Genomic DNA, 23,988 nt, shown 5'->3' with positions numbered 1-23,988 from the left:
TTGCGAGCCTACCCTTGTTTTATCGTTATTTCCATGGCAGGTGCTCGTCTGAACTACAATCTCTGGTCCCCCCCCCTCGCCAGTCTTTCACGAAAAACACCCGTCTAGCCGAATCCACTGTGAAAAATTTCCCCCACTCTATATCTGTGCCTAAATCAAAACGCGGATTCCATGAACAAAGCTTTTTTCTTAGAACTGCACGCCTGTGGAACTGTTCCGTCTGCCTGCTTCCCTACGGACTACAACTTGGATGTCTTCAAGTCCAACGTTAACAAATTCCTAATGAACCGCCCCCTTAAGTAAACACTTCATCAAATCTCCACACTAACGTAATGTACTTGCAATAACCCTTATCCCTGAGTGGCTTCCGGGCCTTGATAAGTGGTGATCACTAAAAAATAAAAAAAATAAAAAATAAATTGTAAGATGGTCAACATCTTCAAATTTGAAATAGACTTTTGTCTTATTTGAGATATATATGAAATAAATGACAAAAGTCTAGATTTCAAATATTTATATTATATGCGGCATAATCACGTTGACACGCTGGTTCTCCTCATCAAAGTTAAGCAACGTTGAGCCTGGTTAGTACCAGATGAGTGACCATTTGAGAATTTTAGGTGTTGTATGTACTCTCTGCTTATCTCGACATTTGTTTCCAGTCCTCCTGAACATACACTTCACTTGCCACTATGTCGACGCAGGAGAGGTGTGGTTGGGGATTGTGCACCTCATGCCACAATTTCGCGCGCAGGCACCCCTACGTGGGTATCCATAGTCTGTCAAAGACTGAAGGAACCCTTTATATATATTACACGTACATTTATCCTAACACATAATTTGTTAAAGAAAAATGAAAGTTCTAGAAAAGATGGTATGGAAAGAATGAAGAGCATAGATACAAGATTACATTAATATCCTTGTGTAGCTTTTGAGCAAACAAAACTGACGTTGTTTGCCATTGTTTACATAAACAAAAGATGTTGAAGCACTTAGTTAATCAGAATGCTAGAAAAGTAAACGGCAAATATAAAAAAAAAATCATTGCTTTTGTCCGAAAATAATGGTCATAAAAAAGATATTAGTACAAAAGAAAAAACTACATTAATATCCCAACAATTGATATGATGTGAAGCAATGGTCATAGAAAGAGCTGCATAAATAATGTCTAAGTAAATATGCTTGATTTCTAGAAACCTATACGAATGATACTTTGAAATGCTATGGTAATATGGCGAGCAGTTTTAAGAGTCTCGTCTGATTGAAAGCAGAAGAAAGTCTGAAAATGACTGACACCTGGATTAGTAATTAGCTTGCCAAGATGATAGCATCTCGTGCCATATCAAAGTGCATTGGCTGTTGAAGCACGAAACAAAGGATGAATCTGTTTTCGAAATTCTCCACATGGAATGGAAGGATACATTCTTGATTTCCAAACTTAAGAGAGTTCAGTATAATTTAAAGGCAATAACTTTGATAGGAAAGAATTTCTTGCGATTCTCAAAAAAATAAAAATAAAAAAAGTATAATAATTAAATTTTAAAATCAAACATTCAATCATGACACGTTGCTATATTGCAGTGAATGTTAGGTACAAAAGGCGTCTGAACACCTTGTATATAAAAAGCATTTGTAAGATTATGGGAATCACATGGAAAGACGTGGTGCTCAACACTGAGGTCCAGTCTCAAACAGGCCTGACTAACAGGGTCACTGTTTCACTACATTAACATGGCCACTACATTATATGCCAGTTGGCTGCATCTCCAATGATCTCTTGTATGGAGATCTGGTCTCTGGAAGGAAACCCCACAGAGCAGATACAGTTTTGGCACAGTGATGCTGTGAAGTATGATATAGAGGCAGTAGACATCAGCACTGTATTATGGAAGGAGCCTGACAACCAACTGATCCATACAAGTCAGGGGAAGAGAAGGTGACGTAGGTCACCACAGAAAGGCCAGGAAAAAGCAAAGCAACAGAAAGTCAGGCAGAGAACACACACTTCTGCAACAAAATTGAACTCTTCAGCAGCAAACGTCGATGCTTCATTAAAACATAACTGGGATGCTACTCACGATCAACTGACTGAAGGAGGCTTACCCTTTCCATAACTCACAATACTTTCTGAGATCCAAATCTTCAGCCTTCCAGACCTAAAGGGAAACCATTAAAAGTAAAAATGTGAGGTAGTGGAAAGCGTCTTTCAACACTTCAAAAACCAAGTTTCTCTTCTTTCACTATCAACACTCAGATCCTTGTTTTGTCTTAGTCAAAATAAATGGCTCCCTTGTTTCGCAAAGTAATAGATATTAATAAGTATAATTTTTTGCATAACATCGAAAATGGAATCTCTTAAGGTTACTGAAAAAAAAAAAAAAATGGGTGGATCATTAAACCAATCCAGAAAGTACTAACTGTTGAGGCTGTATGTAAGAGTCAGATTCATTCTAAGACAGTACAGTTGCCACATCCAAGGAGCACTTCACAGGATTCTGCGTTTCCTACACAGAGCATAACATCAACTCCTAGTCGAAGATGATCTCTTCTGTTCCTTACAGTTGTTTTTTCATAGAAGAGATGTTGGTAGTCTATCATTTTCATCAAAAAGGTGCTCGAATCTCTGGTTCCTTCTCGTAGGATATTCACGGATATTTAGTGAGAACTCGTCTTCTAACACAACAGAAAAAGATTTCATTCTACGTGCCTAGCTTCAGGAGAAATTGCCATAGAGCTTGTTTGTAAGACCTTTTCACCACTGGAACACATCACAAAAGGGATTAATTCCCTACAGATTACAACATGGTAATCTTCAAATTCAATGACAAGTATTTGTCATGAACAGTTCTAAGAGTTATCAAACTTCATTCGTAGCATTAATCAATTGTTTCGTCTTAATTATCATAGAATGACTTCTGGCCTTGAGTGATAAACAGTAAAATAATTCGTATGAACGGACATGGTACGATTTATTGATTTTCTTTTTTTGTATCGGTTTTCTGATTTTACTTACTTATGGTATGGAACCACGTGAAGGTTGCTAAGATCTGTAAGTGTGGGTGATGCTTTGAAACCATCTGGATTCGAACCTGCTATACCGAAATCATCAGTCCGTATTGTTATTCACTTCACCACAGGATAATTGACATTTTATTGTACCATCCTACCAAATGTAGTATATATTCACATGGAACACATTACTGATTAAAACAAACTGTCATAAACCACTAAAAAACATTTCATTGATAGTATTCTCATAGTGTCCCTTCTCATTCGGTTGACAATTATTTCCCTTATCTTAGAGTTGCTCTTCACCTTGACAATAGAAAGAAAAAGCAATATGTATTGTTGATGTGTTGAAAGTAAAGTATGAAACGCACTTGTGCCCCATTGGGTCATAATCAGGATCACTATTCTGATTTCATTTGAAAATTCATGAACATTTGCATAAGTAATAAATTTATTTACTTTGTTTTATATAAAAAACGACTTATTTTCCGATTTATGTGTTTGTGGTATACACACGTGTATAAATTGGATGATCACGCTGAGAAAAGAAAGTCACTCTTTCATTAAATGCTCAGAGTCGATAAGAAATATTAATGATTGAATGAACAGGTAAGAGAAATGCATAGATAATGAAAAGAAAACCATTGATAATGTATTTAGTTAATTATAAATTACAGCCTATTAGAATAATTAAAACGTTTTATCGAATATAACTCCATCCCAAAAAGGATGGATAGTTTAATATGTATTATTAAAATATATAGGAAAAATAAACTTAGGAAAATAAACGCTGAATTTTTTTTCATCTATCCCGTCACGTTTTAATCACTTGGAAGAAAAACAAGATGAATTGGTCGAAACGTGCTATAAACAACACCAACTATGAAGATGAGGATAACAGTCCGCAAAACAGAATGAATGCACAAATTATGGAGCCTCGTCTCAAAGGATAAAAAAATAAATTTAAAAAAAAATAAAAAATTTAAAAAAAAAAAAAAAAAAAAAACGCTTAGTAATTGATGTTTCGCACAGTAGTAGATATCAGTAATTATAATTGTTGTACAGCGGATACGTCTCGCGTCAACTCATCTTGCAGGTGTGTGTGAAGTTGCATAAGCGTAAATAGAGCGAGGAAATCAATTCGAATTGCAGCAGTTGCACTTGTAGCATTCGTTTGATGTATTAACATTGAATAGCGCTTTTGTATGTTAATAGATTCTTTGAGAAATATTGTTTACCGTTGTTGTAGCCACACAAATGAATCATAATACTTGACTGTAAATTTTTAATTCTTTGCAGAAAATTACTTCCTGACAGTTTACGATAAACACGTTATATATATATATATATATATATATATATATATAACAAATGTGATCTACATATAAAATACTTGAATTACCTATTAGACACCGTCCTCGAGTGGCTTCAATCTTTACACATCGGTTCGTCAGTACTACCTGACATCAGAATACTTCACTCTAAGTAAACCCTGACTAAATAGTTAAAATAACATAGTATTTGAAGTATTCGAAGTCCAAATAAGATGGAATTAGTATGGCTACCCAACACTGGCTCATACGAATAGTGCACTTTATCCAAGTGGTATTGCCTCTTATATAAGAAGATCAAATTAAATACTTCAACAATCTCAATTAATTCTTGTAAAATCCAGTAAGATCAAAAGATTACAATTAAAAAAAAAAAAAAACATTGTTAATTCATCAATTGGAAAGAGGAAACTGAATATTATTTCATTGGAATTCATTATTGAGAGGAGTATTATTAATTTTAGTGCGGACTTATCCTCACCTTCAGGGCCCGTGGCATAGTGAAGAGAGACATTGAATGTCTATGGTTCCAGGTGAGAATTGTCTGAAGATAGCGGTTCCAATCCTATCCAAAGCTGGCCAGAGGCTTACTTGGCCAAAACGTGGTGAGACAACTATAGATGGCAGTAATTGCTCAGAATGCAGTTAGGAGATTCAAAGTTCCTATCCCGTCGCGATTACCACCTGACGAAGGCCAGAGGAATAGTTGGCCGAAACGTTGTGAAACAACATCTAAGAAAGATGAGGATAATAGTCTGCAATAAAATAAAATGAAGGAAACTGAATGTTCATTACTTTCCTTACACCATGTTTCAGAAGTAAAAGAGAACTTTAAATGGAACACTGATATCGCTGAAACTCGTATAGATAACAAGTATTAGCTCCAGGAAGGGATCCCTTTAATCTGAGATTCCACTTAAGTAAAATCACAAATACACACACACACACACATATATATATATATATATATATATATATGTATGTATATACACACATACATACACAACAAAGAACATGTTGTATGTATTGGTATATTTTTTCATTTTTTGACTACAGCAAAGGTAAATGTTTCTCACATGCTTTTCCCCGTTAAGGGAATTTTTTTTTTTTTCTTTCTCTTCAAAAAATACTCTATTGTCAAAAGTGTGTTTATTCATAAAGTCTGAAGAAATGCTGGTTTTGGAAAATTTTCAAACGATATAATGTTTGAAATTGTTCGACTGGACATGGAAACAATCGTAACGTAAAATGAAATACACTTTTTGTTGCCATCAACACTCTGTTTGAAGTCTTTATTTTGCTTCCACAGTATATATATATATATATATATATATATATATATATATATATATATATAACAAGTTTTTTTTCTTTTTCTTTTACTTTTTATTGCCTACACAGCATTAAATCAACTACTAGTCGAAGATGATCTAAAAAATAATGAATCTTTATTTTTAGTTTTTCGGGGAAAAATTTTGTCAGCAAGTCATTTAATTTCTTGCAATTTCTGAATCAATGTGTTTTCTCGCATTCACAATTGTCCCAATGTTATTTAACGGATAATCAGTTTATCATGAAACACTAAGGGATTTAAAAACAAAACAGTATTTTAAATCATGGCTCCCCAGCAGTGGTGATCAATTAATTAATTAGGCTAATCTATCGATGTTATCAAAAATATAATATATATAATACAGGGAGATATATATAAGTGTGTACCTGCATGTATGATAAATGTATACACATAAATAACGAAATACCAAAGCCTTATGAACGACATAATTTCAAGAACTACTTGGCATATATACCCGGTGAACCAAGTTCAAGAGATACAAACAAGTGCACCTAAAGGGGCGTTTAAAATCTTAAAGACCTCTCCATTTAAATGTCCGAGATAGCAGGTGAATGTCTGGCATTTGGTAGAATGCCCCCAGCTAAAACAAAATAATTTTAAAAACACGCACACGAAACTTAACATTTTACAAAACAGTCATTTTTACTTCTATTGAATACTAGAAAGGTGCCCGACGTTGCCCGGTCGTAAAATACATTTAAATATGATATTTCAATTCACAGATTTCGTATTTATTACAGAGTCAATTCTCTATTGGTTATTTCATATATTGCACTAAATATTTGATTGATTTTAAAAACGAAATAAACAGTATGATTTGAGTGCCATCAGCTAGACTCAAAACCAAAATGGATAATGAGGATCATTAAAAAAAAAAAAAAAAAAATACAGAAAAGAGGAAGGACAGAAAAAAGAAAAGGATGAAAAATAGGAAGGGGCCTAGAGGAAAGAGCAGCTAAGTAATACAGAGATGCTTATAATATATATATATATATATATATATATATATATACACACTAAATTTATTTATACAAGCATTAATGGCCACATATGTGCATACATGTTTCTGTAATAACCCGCGTTGGGGGATTACATCTTCAGGCCAAGAATTATTGTCGATAACTCCTGGCCTGAAGACGTAATCCCCCAACGCGGGTGACTACTGAAACATGTATGCACATATGTAGCCATCAATGTTTGGCTAAATAAATTTAATATACCTCCTCTGTTCACTCATTGAGCACTCTTTGGTAGACATGTTTCATTGGATTTACTTCTAGGAAACTAAACTCTACTGGCTATATATATATATATATATATATATATCCTTATGGATGCCTTGAGAAAGGCAAAGGTTAAAGTAAATCCCAACAAAAAATCCGATTTGGAGTCCCGATAGGCGGGGGTAAAGCACTGCAACACATTTCCGGCAACTCCTACAGCTGCACTAGCTCCAAACAGATGCTTGCCTTTCCGTCGGATTTGTTTGCAACATCGAGAGGGGGGGGGGCTAGTAACTGAACAGACCTAGGTGTCCTTATCTCCCGTCCAGACTTATCCGGAGAGCCAATTCAAACTTCGAACTGTATAGATGCCGTAGATTCTGCAGTGCACCAAACTAGATGACGAACGTATTTAATTCACTCATAATTTTGTATTCATTTTTTATTTATGAAGTACGTCTTACACGCGTTTCCTTGAGTAGCAGATGACTACTAAACTCCTCAGTTACAGGTGTATGTGTGTGTGCATCTATCCAGCCACACAAGAGTTACACGAATAAGGGAAGAGAGATCATACCTCGACTTGCATGATACTTTTTTTTTCTTTTCTGCTTTCTATGCCGATTTATACTTTTTTTTTTTTGCTAGTTTCTTTTTCTTTCTATTTTTTCTGATCTGAAAAGGTATTTGAGGTGTTTTAATATACACCGTCATATCTAACCTTAATCAAATAAATAAACTTCCTAGTTATGAGAGAAAGATAATACGAAAATATATTTACGACAAGTTACACAAGCTATTTGTTCTACTAAAGTAAATGTTGAAAAAAAGCAATAAATTATATACACTCTTTGTAAAAATTATGTGCAAAAATTAAGTTTCGCTAGTGTTGGCACTAATATTCACGTAATCGTTTGTTTTTATTTTTATTTTTTTTAACTTTTCAGTCTGAGACCCCCTCCCTTCGTCGATCCAGGCATTATGTTTTATGACTATTAGTGCAAACATTGGCAAAGCATTTTTTGTTATTTTTGACGAAGGGTTACATTACATCAACGAATGAGTACAAATAATTAACGAATGTTTCAAATTAAAATCGGAAAGTAACACATAGGCTTTTTTTTTGAGGGGGGAGGGGGCTCAATTATTCGTCGTTTGTTAAGGATTTTAAGTCGAATTAATGGTTGTACGGAAATGTGTGGGTGGACCAGTTTATACGTATATTTCGGTTGATTCCTAATTGTAATGTGTAGTTGTCTTCGTGTATTGGAGTTTGTGCACGAGTGCGAATTCGTTCGTCCGCGTGTTTGTCAGATGTTCATTGCAGCTAGATTAAAGTGTAGTATAATTTTTATTTTACCTCAGCCTCCCTTAATTGTACTTATCTTCAAAGGACATCATTCGCTCTTAAAAGTTCAATCCTTATTTCCTTTTTACTCATATTCCACTACTATTTAGAGATTTACTTGCTTGGTTTTTTGTCCTGGACAAATCGAAAACAGTTAGCAATCTGTTTAAAAAGGGTTGGGAGGGTCTAACCAACCGTCTTTTTCAGTTCCACTGACAAAAGGAACTATATATATATATATATATATATATATTAGTGCGTGTGAAAAATATTTAAAAAACAAATTTCAAATAAGTTTAGGGATTTGTATTTGAATTCTTCAGACTACTATTCTCATCTTGAGTTTTACATTCACAAGGTTTCGGTCAATGTAACTTCCGATCTTCAGGTGTATCTTTAAGTGAAGAAGGCTGAAAGTTACATAGACCGAAACATTGTGCAAATAACACTCATGAGAACAATAGTCCGAATATTCCAAATACGAATAACCAATCCCTCATCTCAAATTCAAAGGCATAGAGATTTTTTTTTTTTTTGTAGAATGGTTCCCTAGATAAACGCAGTATTAATATGGCGACTGCAATGATTCTAGCCAGGGGGTAGGACAGTTGATTTCTGCAAATTAACCCACGGATGACGTACGACCCACATTTTCCTCTACACTATTGATGGCGTTGTGCCGAAATTTTCATATTCGAATTCATTTTTATTATATGGCGATTAAACAAATGAAGTGGAATATGTATGTTATCGTGCTAACTCCAATGGTTGACGATATTGTCATTAAATCAGTTCTGTAAGAAATTCACAGCAAGAACTCGTCTTCCATCACAACGAAAAAAAATACTTTAAGTCTTAGAGAACTTCTTTGGGTGCTTGTTAAGACAGTCGACAAATCGATTTTTTTTTAAATGTGGTTTCCAGTAGAAAAAAATTTCTTTTTTACTCAATCATCAAATCGAAAAGAGTAATATATTCAAAAATTGCGAAATTTCATTGAATAGAAAAGTAATAGAAATTGAGGAAAATTGCATTTTCCCCTAGACGTGAATACCTTGAAGATTGAGAGTGCAGGGCAAATACTTATCTCCTTTTTCGTGACTAATGGCTGACGTACCGTTTTAAACCATAGCGATAGACGTTTTTTTCTTTTACTAAATACACATTAGCAGTTGTTCTACTTCATGAATTTTTGTAATTTTCGGATATATAATTTTTGACCTGTCAATTAAGTGCTTTTGTTTTTGCTTAAAACCACATTAAAAATTGATCTGTTGACTATCTTAACAAGCACCTTTCTTTACAAGAGATCCATGTTTGTGAAACATTACCGCATGACTGCTTCCCGATTACAAATTCAATGTTAATTCTTGTCACAGACTTCCCCAAAAGTAATTAAACAGTTCGTACCATTGATCAATGTTAATACTTCCATCTTTCGGTTGACATTCATTATCGTCTCATACTCGAGTGCCTCTTGGCCTAATTGAGCGGTGGTATCGTATAAGTAAGACATTGGATTATCAACGACTATTCCTCTCACCCCCCCCCCACACACACACACATTATGTTGTGCCTAATTTGTCTTGGGGATGGGTTTCAAGTCAAAACTTGAACATGTAACTCGGTCAAAAGGGAAAACATCCGACCTCTCGCGGGTCACAATAAGGTCACTGTAAGAAAACGACCACGTCTTACACCTCCCCACGCTCATCGACCAAGACAACAGTGCAAACGATAATCTGGTTCAAACGCTCGTTTAAACGCTTAGAACCAAATTCGACTCAAAAGCTAACAAAAGTGACGCGAAAATTGATTTTTTTTTTTTTTTTTTGGTTCTTGTCCAGAATTCTTCACTATATCTTCTATAATATAAATATCACCTGTCTGTTTAAATGTATGTATGGATGTATGCCTAAAATTTTCGACAGAAGCGACCGATTTTCACGAGATCGGTATCGTTTTGAAACTCGACCATTCGGACGACAAATATTGAAAAATTAGCTGAAAACATTAATTTCTTCACCTTCAACTGGGCACTTTTCTACAGGGAGGGGTCGCTTTTTGGCCGATATTTTCGAAAGTCATCCCCTCTTTTCGATTGACTAGCCTTAATTTAAACCTTCGCCACTTCCGTTTTGGCAATGGACGCAACGGCAAAACGTCACTTTTTTTTTACGTTCTTTTCCTCCTTCGCGGTACAGGCTCGAGTCTGCCCGCCTGCCTACAACCACTTTTTCTTTTTTGCTCAACACCTTCAAACATCCGGGCAACGCCGGGCACCCAGGCTAGTTAAAAAAAAAAGATATATGTATATATCCGTGATGAAACGAAAATATTTAAAAAACGCAAATTGATCAAGTAGTTTTATTTTTATAAAATAAAGAAGCGATTAATGGGAATCCATAGGCATTACAACAGATTTAGTAAGCTTCCTTTGTTTAAGATTTTAAAAAAATAGCGGGCGAGATATTTACTCCTCGTATATTCATAACATTTGATTTTTTTTTTTTTTTTTTTTTTTAAATAAAACCACTCGATCAATTTATGATTTTCGGAACATATTTTCGTTATGTGACAGGTACATACAGATTTTTCTTTATTTTTGTTTTACTATGAGACCATTTTTATTATTATTCACCCCAAATAAGGCGCAGAGTCACCTGGACGTAAGGAGTTATTTGGAACCATATCTACAGAAACACCGTGTAGGGAGTTGAGCAGGGAGATCTGTTCATATTACTGACATGCTGAAGTTCCTGTGTACTTACTGTCAAGGAAGCAGAAAGCCGAAAGAATTCCAATTCGAGAAGAGAAACGATTAGAGTAGAATGTTCACCAGTATAATTTTGAGTAAAATAAGTTTTTTTATTTATTTATTTATTTATTTATTTATATACACACACACACACACACACACAAAAGTGAACGTGTGTGTGTGTGTACATTTCACTATGCAATAACTCAATTTTAAGTCTACAGATTCGAAATTTGATATATATGCTACTGAGATTTGGGAAAATCTTTGATCGGTTTTCGGCCAGAAATTTGGCTGTTAAGGGGGTCAAAGTTACACGATTTGACCTTTAAGAACTCAACCAAACTCCGACAATTTTGGGTCTAAACACTTGAAATTTTAGATATAGGTTCCTTGGACATTGACCTAACTTGATTTGAGCCCAAAATAAATGTTATGGGGTCATAATAAGGGTCAAAGTTAAAAAAATTGACCTCTGCGGTCTACCAAATTACTCAGACAATTTCTTGTCTAAACATTTGAAATAAAGGGTATTCAGAGATAGGGCAAGCTTTTTAATCTGTTTAGGTCGAAAATTTTTAGTTACCAATATATAAATGTATGTATGTATGTTTGCATGCCTGCCTAAAACTTTCGACAGATGCGACGGATTTTACCAAGATCAGTATCGTTTTAAAATCCGACCTTTCAGACGACAAATATCGAAAAATTTGCTAAAAACATTAATATCTTCACCTTCAACTGGTAACTTTTCTACAGGGGGGGGGGTCGCTTTTTTCGCCGATATTTTTTAAAGTAATCCTCTCCTTTCGATTGTCTAGCCTTAATTTTAAAAATTAAACTTCTTTTTGCGGTGGTCGTAACACCATAGACGTAAGGTTTTTTCCGTTCTTTTCCTCCTTCGCGGTACGGGTTCAAGCCTCCCTTCCTTCTGCCACATATATAAGAATTTTGACTCCTGTCCAGGTAACCTACATCTAAAATTTCAAGTGTTTAGACCCAAAATTGGCAGAAGAGTTTAGTAGAGTCTGTAAAAGTTTACTTTTTCAACTTTGATCTCTTGGCAGCCAAATTTTCGCCTAAAAACTGATTAAAAAGCTTTCTGCATGTCTGAATACCCTTTATGTAAACTTTCAAATGTTTACACCCAAAATTTGCTGACTAGTTTGCTAGAGACCGCAAAGGTCAAATCTTGAACTTTGACCCCTTGGCAGCCAAATTTTCGCAAAAAAATTAAAGAGATTGCCCTATGTCTGAATACACTATGTAAATTTTCAAAATTGGCCGAGAAGTTTTTTTTTTAAACTTCGACCCCAATTTGACCCCTTAACATTTGTTTTCGGATCAAATCAAGACTGATTCATGTCCAAAGAACCTACATGTAAAACCTCAAGTGTTTAGACTCCAAATTGGCGGAGAAGTTTGGTAGAGTTTTCAAATGTCAAATCGTTGAACTTTGACCACCTGACAGCCAAATTTCTGGCCGAAAACCGATTAAAAAGATTTTCCCAAATCTCGAGTCTGTCAACTTAAAATTGACAGTAGTTTGGTAAAGAAATGTACATAGAAAGACAATTTCACTGTGTGTGTATATATATATATATCAAATAAGAATTACAATTAAGTTTACAATAAGATAATCCAAAATAGTAAACTTTAATTATAAATATTAAAGACTTGATATTTATAAAGTAATTCCAACCAGATGTAAAAAGCTCAAAACCAAACAGGAAATAGAGCTTATAAGAAAAAAAGAATACACACACGCACACTAATTTATGTGTATATATATATATATATATATATATATATATATATATATATATATATATATATATACACACACACTTTATATTTTATTTTATTTAGTGAAAGAAAGGCTGATGGAAAAGAGGCAATGGGTTGGTTGGTGTTAATCCAATGCAGATGACGGAACCGACAAGAAATATTCAAACCTGCTTCGAAGCAACTTAAAATTTCAATAATTGCTTTTTATTGATGAACTTGTTTGTCAATTCCAATCAACAAACAAGTTCCTTTGCCTTGAAATGTTATGAAACGTTTAAGATAATGGCAGAGTCGAAATAAAAACACATTTTAGTTTTGTTGTTTTTTAACTTCCTCTTAAAAAAATAATTAACCCTAATGATAGCGTAATTATTGTCAATTGTCCAACTGCGTCGAATTGATTATACTTTTATATGTTAGTGTGTTAATTGGCGAATTTTGTGTTTTTCTGTGTACATGTCGCCCCACGAGGGCAGAGCTAAACACAAGGTCGGTTTTTAAGGTTAGGAAAATTGTGGTTTCTTTACCCCCCCCCCATTATTGCTATTTTGTTTCACGTTACAGGGCTTTACGAGGAATGCCACAGACAGTTCACAACGTCCCTATTTACTTGTTTCCCCTAGAAGACAAAGTTGGACACAATGTCGGATTTTAATGTGGTATTCAGACATGAAAGTTTCTTTTAATCAGCTTTTGGGCGAAAATTTGGCTGCCAAGAGGTCAAGTTGAAAGCGTTGACCTTCGCAGACTCGACCAAACTCCTGCCAATTTTAAGTCTAAACACTTGAAATTTTAGATGTAAGTTACCTAGACACGAGTCAAACGTACACGCACACATAAAATCGCAATGAACTACTGCAGTACTGCACATACGTTAATCGAAAAACAAAGTGCACGGAGTACCCGCGCACGATATATTTGTGATATTAACCGTTCCTGCGTGTGGGTGCGCAATATGCAGACAGCTCACGCCCCCCCCCCCCACCACCACCACTTTTTTTTTTTGACATCTCTATAAACACACCAGGCGATAGTTAGTGCAACTGGGATTTTTGGCGGTAACATGAATTTCTTTTAAAAGATATCTGATGTAGTTACAAAAAGAAAAAAAGCAACACCCTCCTGTGAGATTAATTTGATATTTTTATGTGTTTTACATATCCAAATAATAACAATCAGAAGGAGTTAATAAATTTGACAATTTCCGATAAATTAAGAGACATAACTTTGAATATTTCAAGGAGTGATTGCATTATTATGTAGAATTTCCTTTTTAGACAATTTCGTACTTATTTCTCACCATGGTTAGAATATGGTTTCTAATTTTCGTATCAGTTTGTTTAAGCTGGGGATGGGGCATCCTACCAGATGCCAAATATTCACTCGTTAACTCAGATATTCCAACCGAGGCGGTCTCAGTGTAATTGTTTGAATCTCTTGCACTTGGTTCACCGGGTATATTTGATAGGTATCTTTTTAAATTCTTTTTCATGAGTTTAGTTGCTCCTATAATTACTGGAATGATAGAGATCTTCCTAAGATTCCAGTTTCTTTTTATGTGCGTAAGACTTTGGTATTCAGTTATCTTTTCCCTCTCAGCTCTATCATTGGAGACTAACTTCGACTAAGGTTGCTTCTTTCTTCTTGTCCGATATCACTGACAGGTTTTATGGCTCCGTTCAGAATGACATTTTCTATGAGAAATGACAGCGAATTGTTAGTAGCTAAAGCGATTTCTGATTGATTGTAAAACTGGCCTCCAGTCAACGACTCAAGTGTGTGTGTGTGTGTGTGTGTGTGTGTGTGTGTGTGTGTGTGTGTGTGTGTGTGTGTGTGTGTGCAGTCAGCACCAACCCTATTCAGGGTTTAACCGGCTTCCTCCGAAGGAGGAAGTTTCATGGGAGTATGAAATTCACAAGCGGTCCCCAGTCGCATGTATATCCCCGTTAGGGGAGATGACGACGTTAGGTTTTTGCAACTTTTTGCAGGGAGGTGTAGACGTCCTACATACAGCACCTGGACTTCCCAAATTGGTCACCCATTTTAGTAATGACCAGGCTCAACGTTGCTTAACTTCGGTGATCTGACGGGAACCGGTGTGTCACCCTATGCCGTATAGAGATTCCAAGTGGAATGGCATAATTACGGAACTTGATAAAACTAAAACTTGTACAGTTTAATCAAGACAACAAAAAATTATATTGTACGTATTCGTTATAGAATGAAGTTCTACTCAATTTGATCAAGCAGTTTTGTTGTTTACATCGGAAAAAAAAAAAAAAGTTATACCGATCAAAAGGTAGCCATGTTTTGATTTTTAGGAAGAAAAGCTATGATTTAACATGGGGAGGTGTCGGCGCTTTAGACAGAGTTATCTCCCCATGGTGTGTTCTAAAAATACAAACATGGCTGCCTTCAGCGTGCTCTCATAAAAACGTTTATTCCGCTGTAAAAAAAATAAATAAATAAATAAAAAGCTACTACTCAATCAAATTAAGTTAATTTTTTTTTTCGAAGGACTTCAGTCCAAAACGGATACGTACAATATAATTTTTCGATATTTTCAATTTTTGATGTCTTGATTAAACTGTACAAGTACCAAATAAGTAACTTTCATCATCTTACCCTTCTACCTCAACACAGGAAAAAGAGACACGAAATAGAAATTTACACACACACACACACACAAAAAGTATTGCGACAACAGAATTGGTCGAGCACATGGGAGACAGAGCAAAGGTGTTCAGGGGCCTGGAGATGATGGGGTAAAACTCAGTACCAAATCCTTAACTTTATCCCCGAAAGACTCAAGCATAAATATAAGTCCTCCTATTAACTATGAGAAGCAGGAGACAGTTTAAATATGATATGACGTGCCCCTTCTCTTCTCGAATGTGGATTCATGTCCCACTGGGATGGAACAATGACTTGCTTTAGTTATAAAAAAAAACAAAAACAAAAAAAAAAAACCGATTCAACAAACGGAGGTTTCGCGCGCAAAAAAAAAAAGACAATACGATTTTTTTTTTTTTTTTTGTAGCACATTGTCACTTCGATTAATCTTATTGATAGCGACCGGTTCAAATCTTGAGAAATCCAGCTTGTTCGACTATAAAAGCCAATACAACTTCATTCTCACTCAAACTAATGGTTAAGAATAGTGAATATAAAAAAAAAAAATGGGTTTGTATTACTGTACACAGATTCGAAAAAGTTGTAAAAAAATAAAATAAAATAAATAACAAAGCTTATCAAAGGCAAGATAAGTTACATTTCTACCTAACGGGATAATTTTCTAGTGTTTTTATTTAATGTAACATTTATTCAGCTCGAAAAACAGTGTTCACCGATGTATTGGAAAATACTGTTAGAAACTGGCTCAATATATGTTATCGTGATATAGGCCGGCATATAATCGGTGGGTTTTTAACAGTATTTTGTATATTTTTAACTCATTTTCCCAAACTTACCGTGTCAAAGAGAGTCGGGCGCCACTTTTAATTTTCCAATATATCGGTGAACACCATGTTTTTCGAGCTGAATAAACATGGTACATTAAATAAAAACACTAGAAAATGATCCAGTTAGGTAGAAGAGTAGCTTATTTTGCCCTTGATAACATTTGTTTTTTGACAACTTTTTACAAACCCTAAAAATGTATAAAATTTCATAGCTATTGGGTATGGTTTGTCGAACCACAAAAACTGGGGTTGTATAAGGTTCTCGAATAAGGGATTTGTATGAAACCTGAAGACAGGAGCGCAAAGATGGTGCCGGAATTGGGGGTAAGTCTTTGATTGTATGCCCCAAAGATTCAAGTATAGTCCTAGTACTAAAATAAAAAATAAAAATAAGAAAGCGGAATTAGTTTTAATGTTGTTTGAAGTCACTTCCTCAGTCCAATTGCCTGGAGCAACTGCCTTGTCACACCAACCACTGCACACAACATGGAGGCAAGGATAATTGTTAAATAATAAAGGGGTATGTGTATGAAATCCGGGCGATTATAAAAAGTTAGGGTAAAATTTAATGACTTGATTGTAATTTTAGTGCAACAAAATAGCATTCGATTTGTTAAAGATGAACATAAACTTGTTAATTAGGATTATGTTCATTAGGGCAAAGTGTAATTTGTCTTGATACATTTCATTTTTCTGTGCTCGATCAATAAATGCAGAGTGGCCCTTTTTGAGGTAACTTTTTGAGCTTATTCAAATTGGCATTTATGGCGGCAATTAAAAAAAATTGTACGATGTACGTACTCGGTACAGAACGAAGATGTCATATTCCAAAAATTACGTACATCGACCTAGTAGTTTTATTTAAAACCAAGAAAATCAAAATGCACGATTTTAGCGATTTTACGGGTTTGTATTACTGTACAGATTCGAAAAAGTTGTCAAACATAAATACATTAGACACCACCAAAAATGGCCGAAAAATCAAGTTTTTTTTTTAAACGAAATTACATTTATTAAAATCCATTATTTCTGAGTAACTTTTTTTTTCCAGAAAGATAAAACCCTGTATTTTATCATATAGAAAACAGAATAATGTAAAACTTTTTCTACTATTTTTAATTGAATTTTAAATGTTAAATTTTTCAAAAGTTAACAATTGACATTCTTTGTCTTGCACAAAAAACGTACATAAAAAAAAAAAAAAAAAAAAAAAAAAAAAAAAAAGTTTGAAATAATTTATTTGTTGTCTAAGATTTAGGGTGATTTTCTATGAGAATATGCAAAAATATAATATAAGTACCTGGATTTCAAATAATTCCACTTATTCATATAGGCAACCAATTACTTCGCGTCGGTGTAGGCAATGTTTACGTTTGTGCTTGATAAAAAGCAAACTATGGAAAACCAAACAGGCCAAAAAAAAAACTTATTTTTCAGTGACGAAAATTTCAATGTATTATTAACGCTGAGGCTGGCCAGTACCAGATGGGTGACCATTTGTATGAGTTTGGGTTTTAATGTGTATGTGTGTGGGGGCCAGGCTCCCCAAAATGGGAGGGGGGGGTAATTTAAAGCAGAATAAAAAAAATTATTTCAGCGCGTTTGGTCCACCGTAGTCGAAAGGCGGGAAACGTTTTCAAACGGGATCGAAAAAATGCTATTTTTAACACAAAGGGCACAATATTTATTGAATTTTTTTTTTTCAAACTATTTGAAAAGTCCAGGACTCCTGGGCTTCATTTTCAGTTTAAAATTTTAGAACATTTTTAAGTGTGCGAATAATCAAATTATACATGAATAACTATTTCTCAATGGACTTTACAAAAAAAAAAAAAAAAGTGCAAACAAACAGTAGTAGTAGCGGCTACATCGGATGACACCACACCAAAGAGTTGTGAAGGGTCCGGAAGGATCGAGAAGGGAGATCACTAACAAGACATCAACCGAAAAAGTGCTTTGAGGGAGGCCTTTTGCCACACAAGCTCTAGAGAATGCCAATAGCCGTTGCCAACGAAAGAGAAAAGGTAAACGGCTGTTGCATTAACGTGAATTAATCTGCATCGGGAGATGTGGAGAGCACTGGAAATCTGGAGATACTTGCTATCAGACTCCATGGAACACCAGATTATTGCCAATGAATGACCGTTGGTGATGGCCTGTTTTCTACATCAATTTGTGTTTTTTTTTTATATTTCTTTTCAGAATTATGGAGTTTTGCCAGAGTCAGTAGTATCTATAAAAAAGAAAAATTCGTTTCTTGTTCTGTAAAAATAATTGCCGTTGTAAATATTTTTTTCAATAAATAAAAAAATGTCCCTCAATCCTTTATGTGTTGAAAATTATATAGCAATTTACATTTTTTTTTTTTTTTTTTTTTTAACTATTCTCCATTTTATACTAAAAAAATCGGGCGGACGTACACGAGTGATGCCGGAATGCCCGCATGGCGAAATACGCATCGGCTCCAATGTCGTACGCAGCAAGTTCTAGGGAGCGTTCATACAGGAAAGGAAACAATTTTGGCGTATGTGGCCTTTGGGTGGGAGGTGGGGCTTGAACTTTGCGCTTTTTGATTGTTTTTTTTTTTAACTGGATATTGGGGGGGGGGCGGAGATTAAGAAAATTGGCCGATGTTTTTATAAAATGGTTAGGTGAACGGAGGGGACTCACTCGTACGTCAGCCAAAAATCGTTAAACGAATGTTCAAATTAATGGAACGAATTTTTGAAATGCATTTCTTTAAAATTGTAATGTTTTAATGTAGACAAAATTTGATTTTGGAACAATTCATTTTAAAAATGCGTAAAGCCGGAACCTTCTGCGCCTTAGCGGCATCAGATCTATTACTATTCATTATCTTCTTCTGATCGGATGATCAAAGTTTTTAACGAATAAATAATTGGTAATTATTATTATTAATATTGACAATTTTAAACGAATATACACATTTGGAAAATTAGTCAAAAGTTATTGTTTTACATACTCAGTTACTTATTTTCGTTAAAAATGTGATAGCTTAGAAAAGTTTAAAGCAATTTATTTTATCGTAAATAGTGACTTAGTAAAATTATCTGCGTTCAGACTTTTTTTCTGGAGAGAAATTAAGCACAACCGGATTATTTACCTACAATCCCTATTTACGGTAAACTGTTTGTTTTAAACTGTTAAGTATTAAAAAAAAAAAAAAAAAAAAAAAAAAAAGGTAAATTTTTTTTTTTTTTACGACGTGCCCCACTGCCGCCCCACTGCCCACGCCCCAGCGTATTATAAATACCCCAACCTCGAAAGCCGTTCTTAAGATGGGAGGAGTGTTCCCAAAGCTGTTCTTAACATGGTTGGGGGGGGGGGTTATACTACGCTGGGGCAAGTCGTGTAAAAAAAAAAAAAAAAAAAAAAAAAAAAAAAAAGTGTAGTATCTATTTTGATACTACACTATCTTTTCTGTCCTCGGTCAGTAGACGAGAAATCCCTCATGACTAAGACAATTTTTATTTTTGTTCTTATCCAGAGTACCCTTTTTTTGAGGGGAGGGGAAGTAAATAGGTTAAAAAAGGGGGGGGGGCAAATAGGTAAATTCAAATAAATTGATATTTACCAATGGTATTGCCTTAAAAATGATTTACGTTGCAAGTATTTTGCAGTATAGACAACAAAACGAAAATGTTTAACTTTAATATATATGTTACCAAAGGAAAGATAAGTTAGTATTTTACCTACCTGGATAAGAGTTTATATTTTAACGTATTTTGAAGCGTTTATCTAAAACACAAGTAGTGCTAAGAGAACAAGAAAAAAAAAGCCAACATTAGACGGTTATTTAGGGGAATCTCGATAATTCAGCACAAATTTAAAATTAAAACAAAATGTTGGTAGAAAATTACATTTTCACACGATTTGGGAACATTTGGTGGTTAAAATAAATCAACAGATCAAGCTAGGTAATAAAAAAAAATTACCTTGCCTTTGGTGACATTTATTATATTTTTTACCACTATTTCGTCTTGTTGGCTATACTGCAAATTAATACCCTATATCGATAATAATAGTGATTAGCTGATATTTATTCTCACTCAGGTTCCAGAGAAAACGTTCAGTTATCACTATCGTTGCTAGAAACGGCTGGTGCGAGAATACGAGTTGCGTTAATGATGGAGAATAATGAAGACTTGAGAGATTTTAGGGAAAGCCACCTGTTTCTAGCAGCGATTAAATTCACTACAACTGATATAAAATTGGGTATTTTTTTTTTACGACCTGCCCCCAGCGTATTATAAACACCTCCAACCTTCCCGTGTTAAGAACGGCTTTCGATGTTAGAGAGTGTTTATTCCGAAAGCCGTTCTTAACATGGGGAGGTTGGGGTGTTTACGCTGGGACATGTCGTAAAAATAAACCTATAATCGTTTTCATTTTTAAATAAATATTCTTTACGGCGAGAAGGTAAGGTCTCTTAGTAGTAATCGCACGAATGTAGTAGACGCAACAAGAATTAGCTTTCCTTCTTTTTCTCTATTATTCCAGGAGGCGACTGTAAATCCGACCCCCACGACGATTTCGAAAAACATGAAAAAAAAAAAAAAAAAAAAAAACGTTTTGTTTTACTTACAGTCTAGCGCAAAATTAGAATGTTCGCTTCCGTCCATCGCCAGAACAACGTTTCTTTGCTCAACCACCGTTGCCATGTTTTTTTGGTTCTCTTATAAGAAATGGAGAATCTTAATTAATATGGAGGTTCACAGTAAAATAATGTCCCTAGCCTAAACGTGAGAGGCTTTTGTATGCTGTTTCAGCTGACAGTCTTTCTGACCACCACTTCAATGAAGAAAGCAACGTGTTACACAGCGAAAGGTAACGGCTGCTTTGACTACAACTATTTGGCCGGTACGCGAGTTGTTGCTGTCTACGGCGATGCCTTTTCAACACAACTGCTTCGGTGTACGTGCGACGGCGCGCGTTGAGGTATGTGCGAGTTCGTCTTTAGTGTTTATATGTCTGTACGTACGACCGCGTCGATTTGCGGTGGGCATGCGTGTACGTGTGTATATATGTTTCCAGTCAGTGCGCTTACGATCATCCAATTCTACTAAGAATAACAGCAGCAGCAGCAGATGACGAGGTAGCAGGGGAGGGGGGAAGGAACTGCGATGTTAGGAAAACGATTTGTTCTGATTAAAGAAGAAAATCTCAAATCTGGAAAAAACCTTAAATTCAATAATTTGCGACAATCAGATTATTTTGGTCCCCGACCGTTTATTAGCTGGTGAAGCAAGCCAGAGAGAACCGCATGGCGTTAATGGTTATAATACATTTTTATTTATTTATTTATTATTTATTTTTTATTTTTTTTTTTGCGTTGTTGTTTTTTAGAGATTCAAATATAATTTATACATTTTAATTTGGAAAATTTATGCTTTAACAAAACGAAGAATATCCATGAGACTTGGATATGAATAGTTAACTACCGAAATTCTCTCTCTCTCTCTCTCTCTCTCTCTCTCTCTCTCTCTCTCTCTCTCTCTCTCTCTCTATCTATCTATATATATATATATATATATATATATATATATATATATATATTGTTAACTATCAAAATTACGTATACATATATATATATATATATATATATATATATATATATATATATAGAGAGAGAGAGAGAGAGAGAGAGAGAGAGAGCGAGAGAGAGATTCAGCCACTCTGATGAGTCGTAGACGACGAAACACGTGTCAGTGGATAATTATATTTTAAAAATAATATAATGCCGCTCCCCATTTAGGGGGTACCAAATTGGTCAAAGGGAAAATTGTTCCCAACTCGCATTTAGGTAAAACTTCATGTCAAATCACACTTCATTTCCTTTTGACGGATTGATTGTTGCTATTTCTTTTGATGAGTTAAGGGCATAATAGATTCACTGATTGATATAATAATTAAGTGATTGATTTTGCGCTACGAAACAGATACTGTCAAGAACTGCAAAAGTCAACTGAATTAAAGGAATAAATTATAAGATGGTCAACATCATGAATTTTGGAATATAGTTTTTTGTCATTTATTCACTATATTGCTCTGTAATTACATTGAGCTTCTTAAATAAAGATCGGTATATATTATAAGAAAATATATTTCTACAAATATATATATATATATATATATATATATACATATACTTACTGAAATTATATATGTGTGTATTTATATATATATATATATATATATATATATATATATATATATATATAGTTAACTACCGACATTATATATATATATATATATATATATATATATATATATATATATATATATATATATATATATATTCCAAGGGTATGAGTTCCATTATAGAACCGTTGATTTAATTGGAACAAAATAAAATACGCATCAAGTGCGCTTGAAAGCCAAATCACAACGTAGTATTAGGAAAATAAACAAATATTTTATTTGTTTGAAATTTATAATTTAAATATATTTCGGATATATATTTCGCACTTGATGCGTATTTTCTTTTATTCAAATTAAATCAACGTTTCTCTAATGAAACTCATTCCCTTGACGTTAATCTTGCGTTGCCAACGCACGGTTCCAGCATTTCAAAATACAACCGCTGAGAAACAAGGCGCGGATCTTTACAAACAGACTTTTCTTTCTCCAACTTTACAACATGGCAAGCAAAAAGAAGAAAAAACATACTGAGGATGGAGTTTGACTCCGAAATATATTTTAATTATAAATTTCAAACAAGTCAAATATTTATTTATTTTCTTAATATTGCGTTGTGATTTGTCTTTCAAACGCACTTCATTTATGATTTGGCATAAAAAAAAAATTGCAGAATCTGGTAGCTAAGTGTTGTTAACTACCGTTATATGTTGTTAACTATATACATATATATATATATATATATATATATATATATATATATATATATATATATATATATATATATATCAAATATATCAAAATTATGAATATTCATAATTCAAAGCAAATGTAATTTTTAGTGAACCGACCGGTTTCGTCCTCACTCAACAAGAGAGATTTTTTTATTGGTAAGAAAATTAAAAAAAAAAAAAAAATGGGAAAAACCGGCCGACTGGCTTTTTTTTGTTTGTTTTTTCTTTACACTTAAATCATGGATAATAAAAAAAAAAGTCTTACCTATCTTAGAATGCTGTCAGGCACATAAAGTACCTTCGTGTGAAATGTCATAAAAATCGGCCCAGTAATTTCCGATTCCATAGAGAACAAACACACATACATACAACGTTCCTTATATATATATATATATATATATATATATATATATATATATATATATATATATATATATATATATATATATATAACAAAACTATATATTAGTAGATATAGAATGGATCATTATTTGCATAATGGAATACAAGCAGAATTTGGGGGATAGAAGGGACTCTTTATGTTAGGGCATTTCGAAGCCTAATGCTTCTCATCAGAAGAGTAGAGAAGGTGCTAGGTAGCATGGAGTAGATGCGGCGTCTAGCGTAGAGTTCATTAGGGGCGAAAAAGATTAAGAGGAATTATAGAATGTTGGGGGAAACTTTATTGAATTCTAAATAAATAAATAAAGGAGAAGCTTGTTATATATAGTATGATATATAAAATTGTATATGGTCTTTAACATAGTGTTGAGTTTAAGGGGTACATGTTTTAGGGTTAAATTAAATATTGTGACTGCGTGGT

At 34.1% G+C, this 23,988-nt stretch overlaps 1 protein-coding gene across 1 annotated transcript in view; it reads right to left on the bottom strand.

Annotated features, from left to right (window-relative positions):
* Nucleotides 1-21,545, bottom strand: part of LOC145243534 (universal stress protein in QAH/OAS sulfhydrylase 3'region-like) — an 81,333-nt gene extending 59,788 nt beyond the window's left edge. Inside the window, exon 1 of the mRNA XM_080106506.1 lies at nt 20,879-21,545. Coding sequence (XP_079962632.1) covers nt 20,879-20,954 — 76 coding nt within the window. The 5' untranslated portion in view covers nt 20,955-21,545. The remainder of the gene's footprint in view (nt 1-20,878) is intronic.
* Nucleotides 21,546-23,988: the final 2,443 nt, after the last annotated feature.

This window comes from Euprymna scolopes, chromosome 22 (genome assembly GCF_053919585.1).
Source record: "Euprymna scolopes isolate OS-2025 chromosome 22, ASM5391958v1, whole genome shotgun sequence".
In the NCBI taxonomy this organism is placed as follows: domain Eukaryota; kingdom Metazoa; phylum Mollusca; class Cephalopoda; order Sepiida; family Sepiolidae; genus Euprymna; species Euprymna scolopes.
This window is presented reverse-complemented; position numbering and strand designations above follow the sequence as displayed.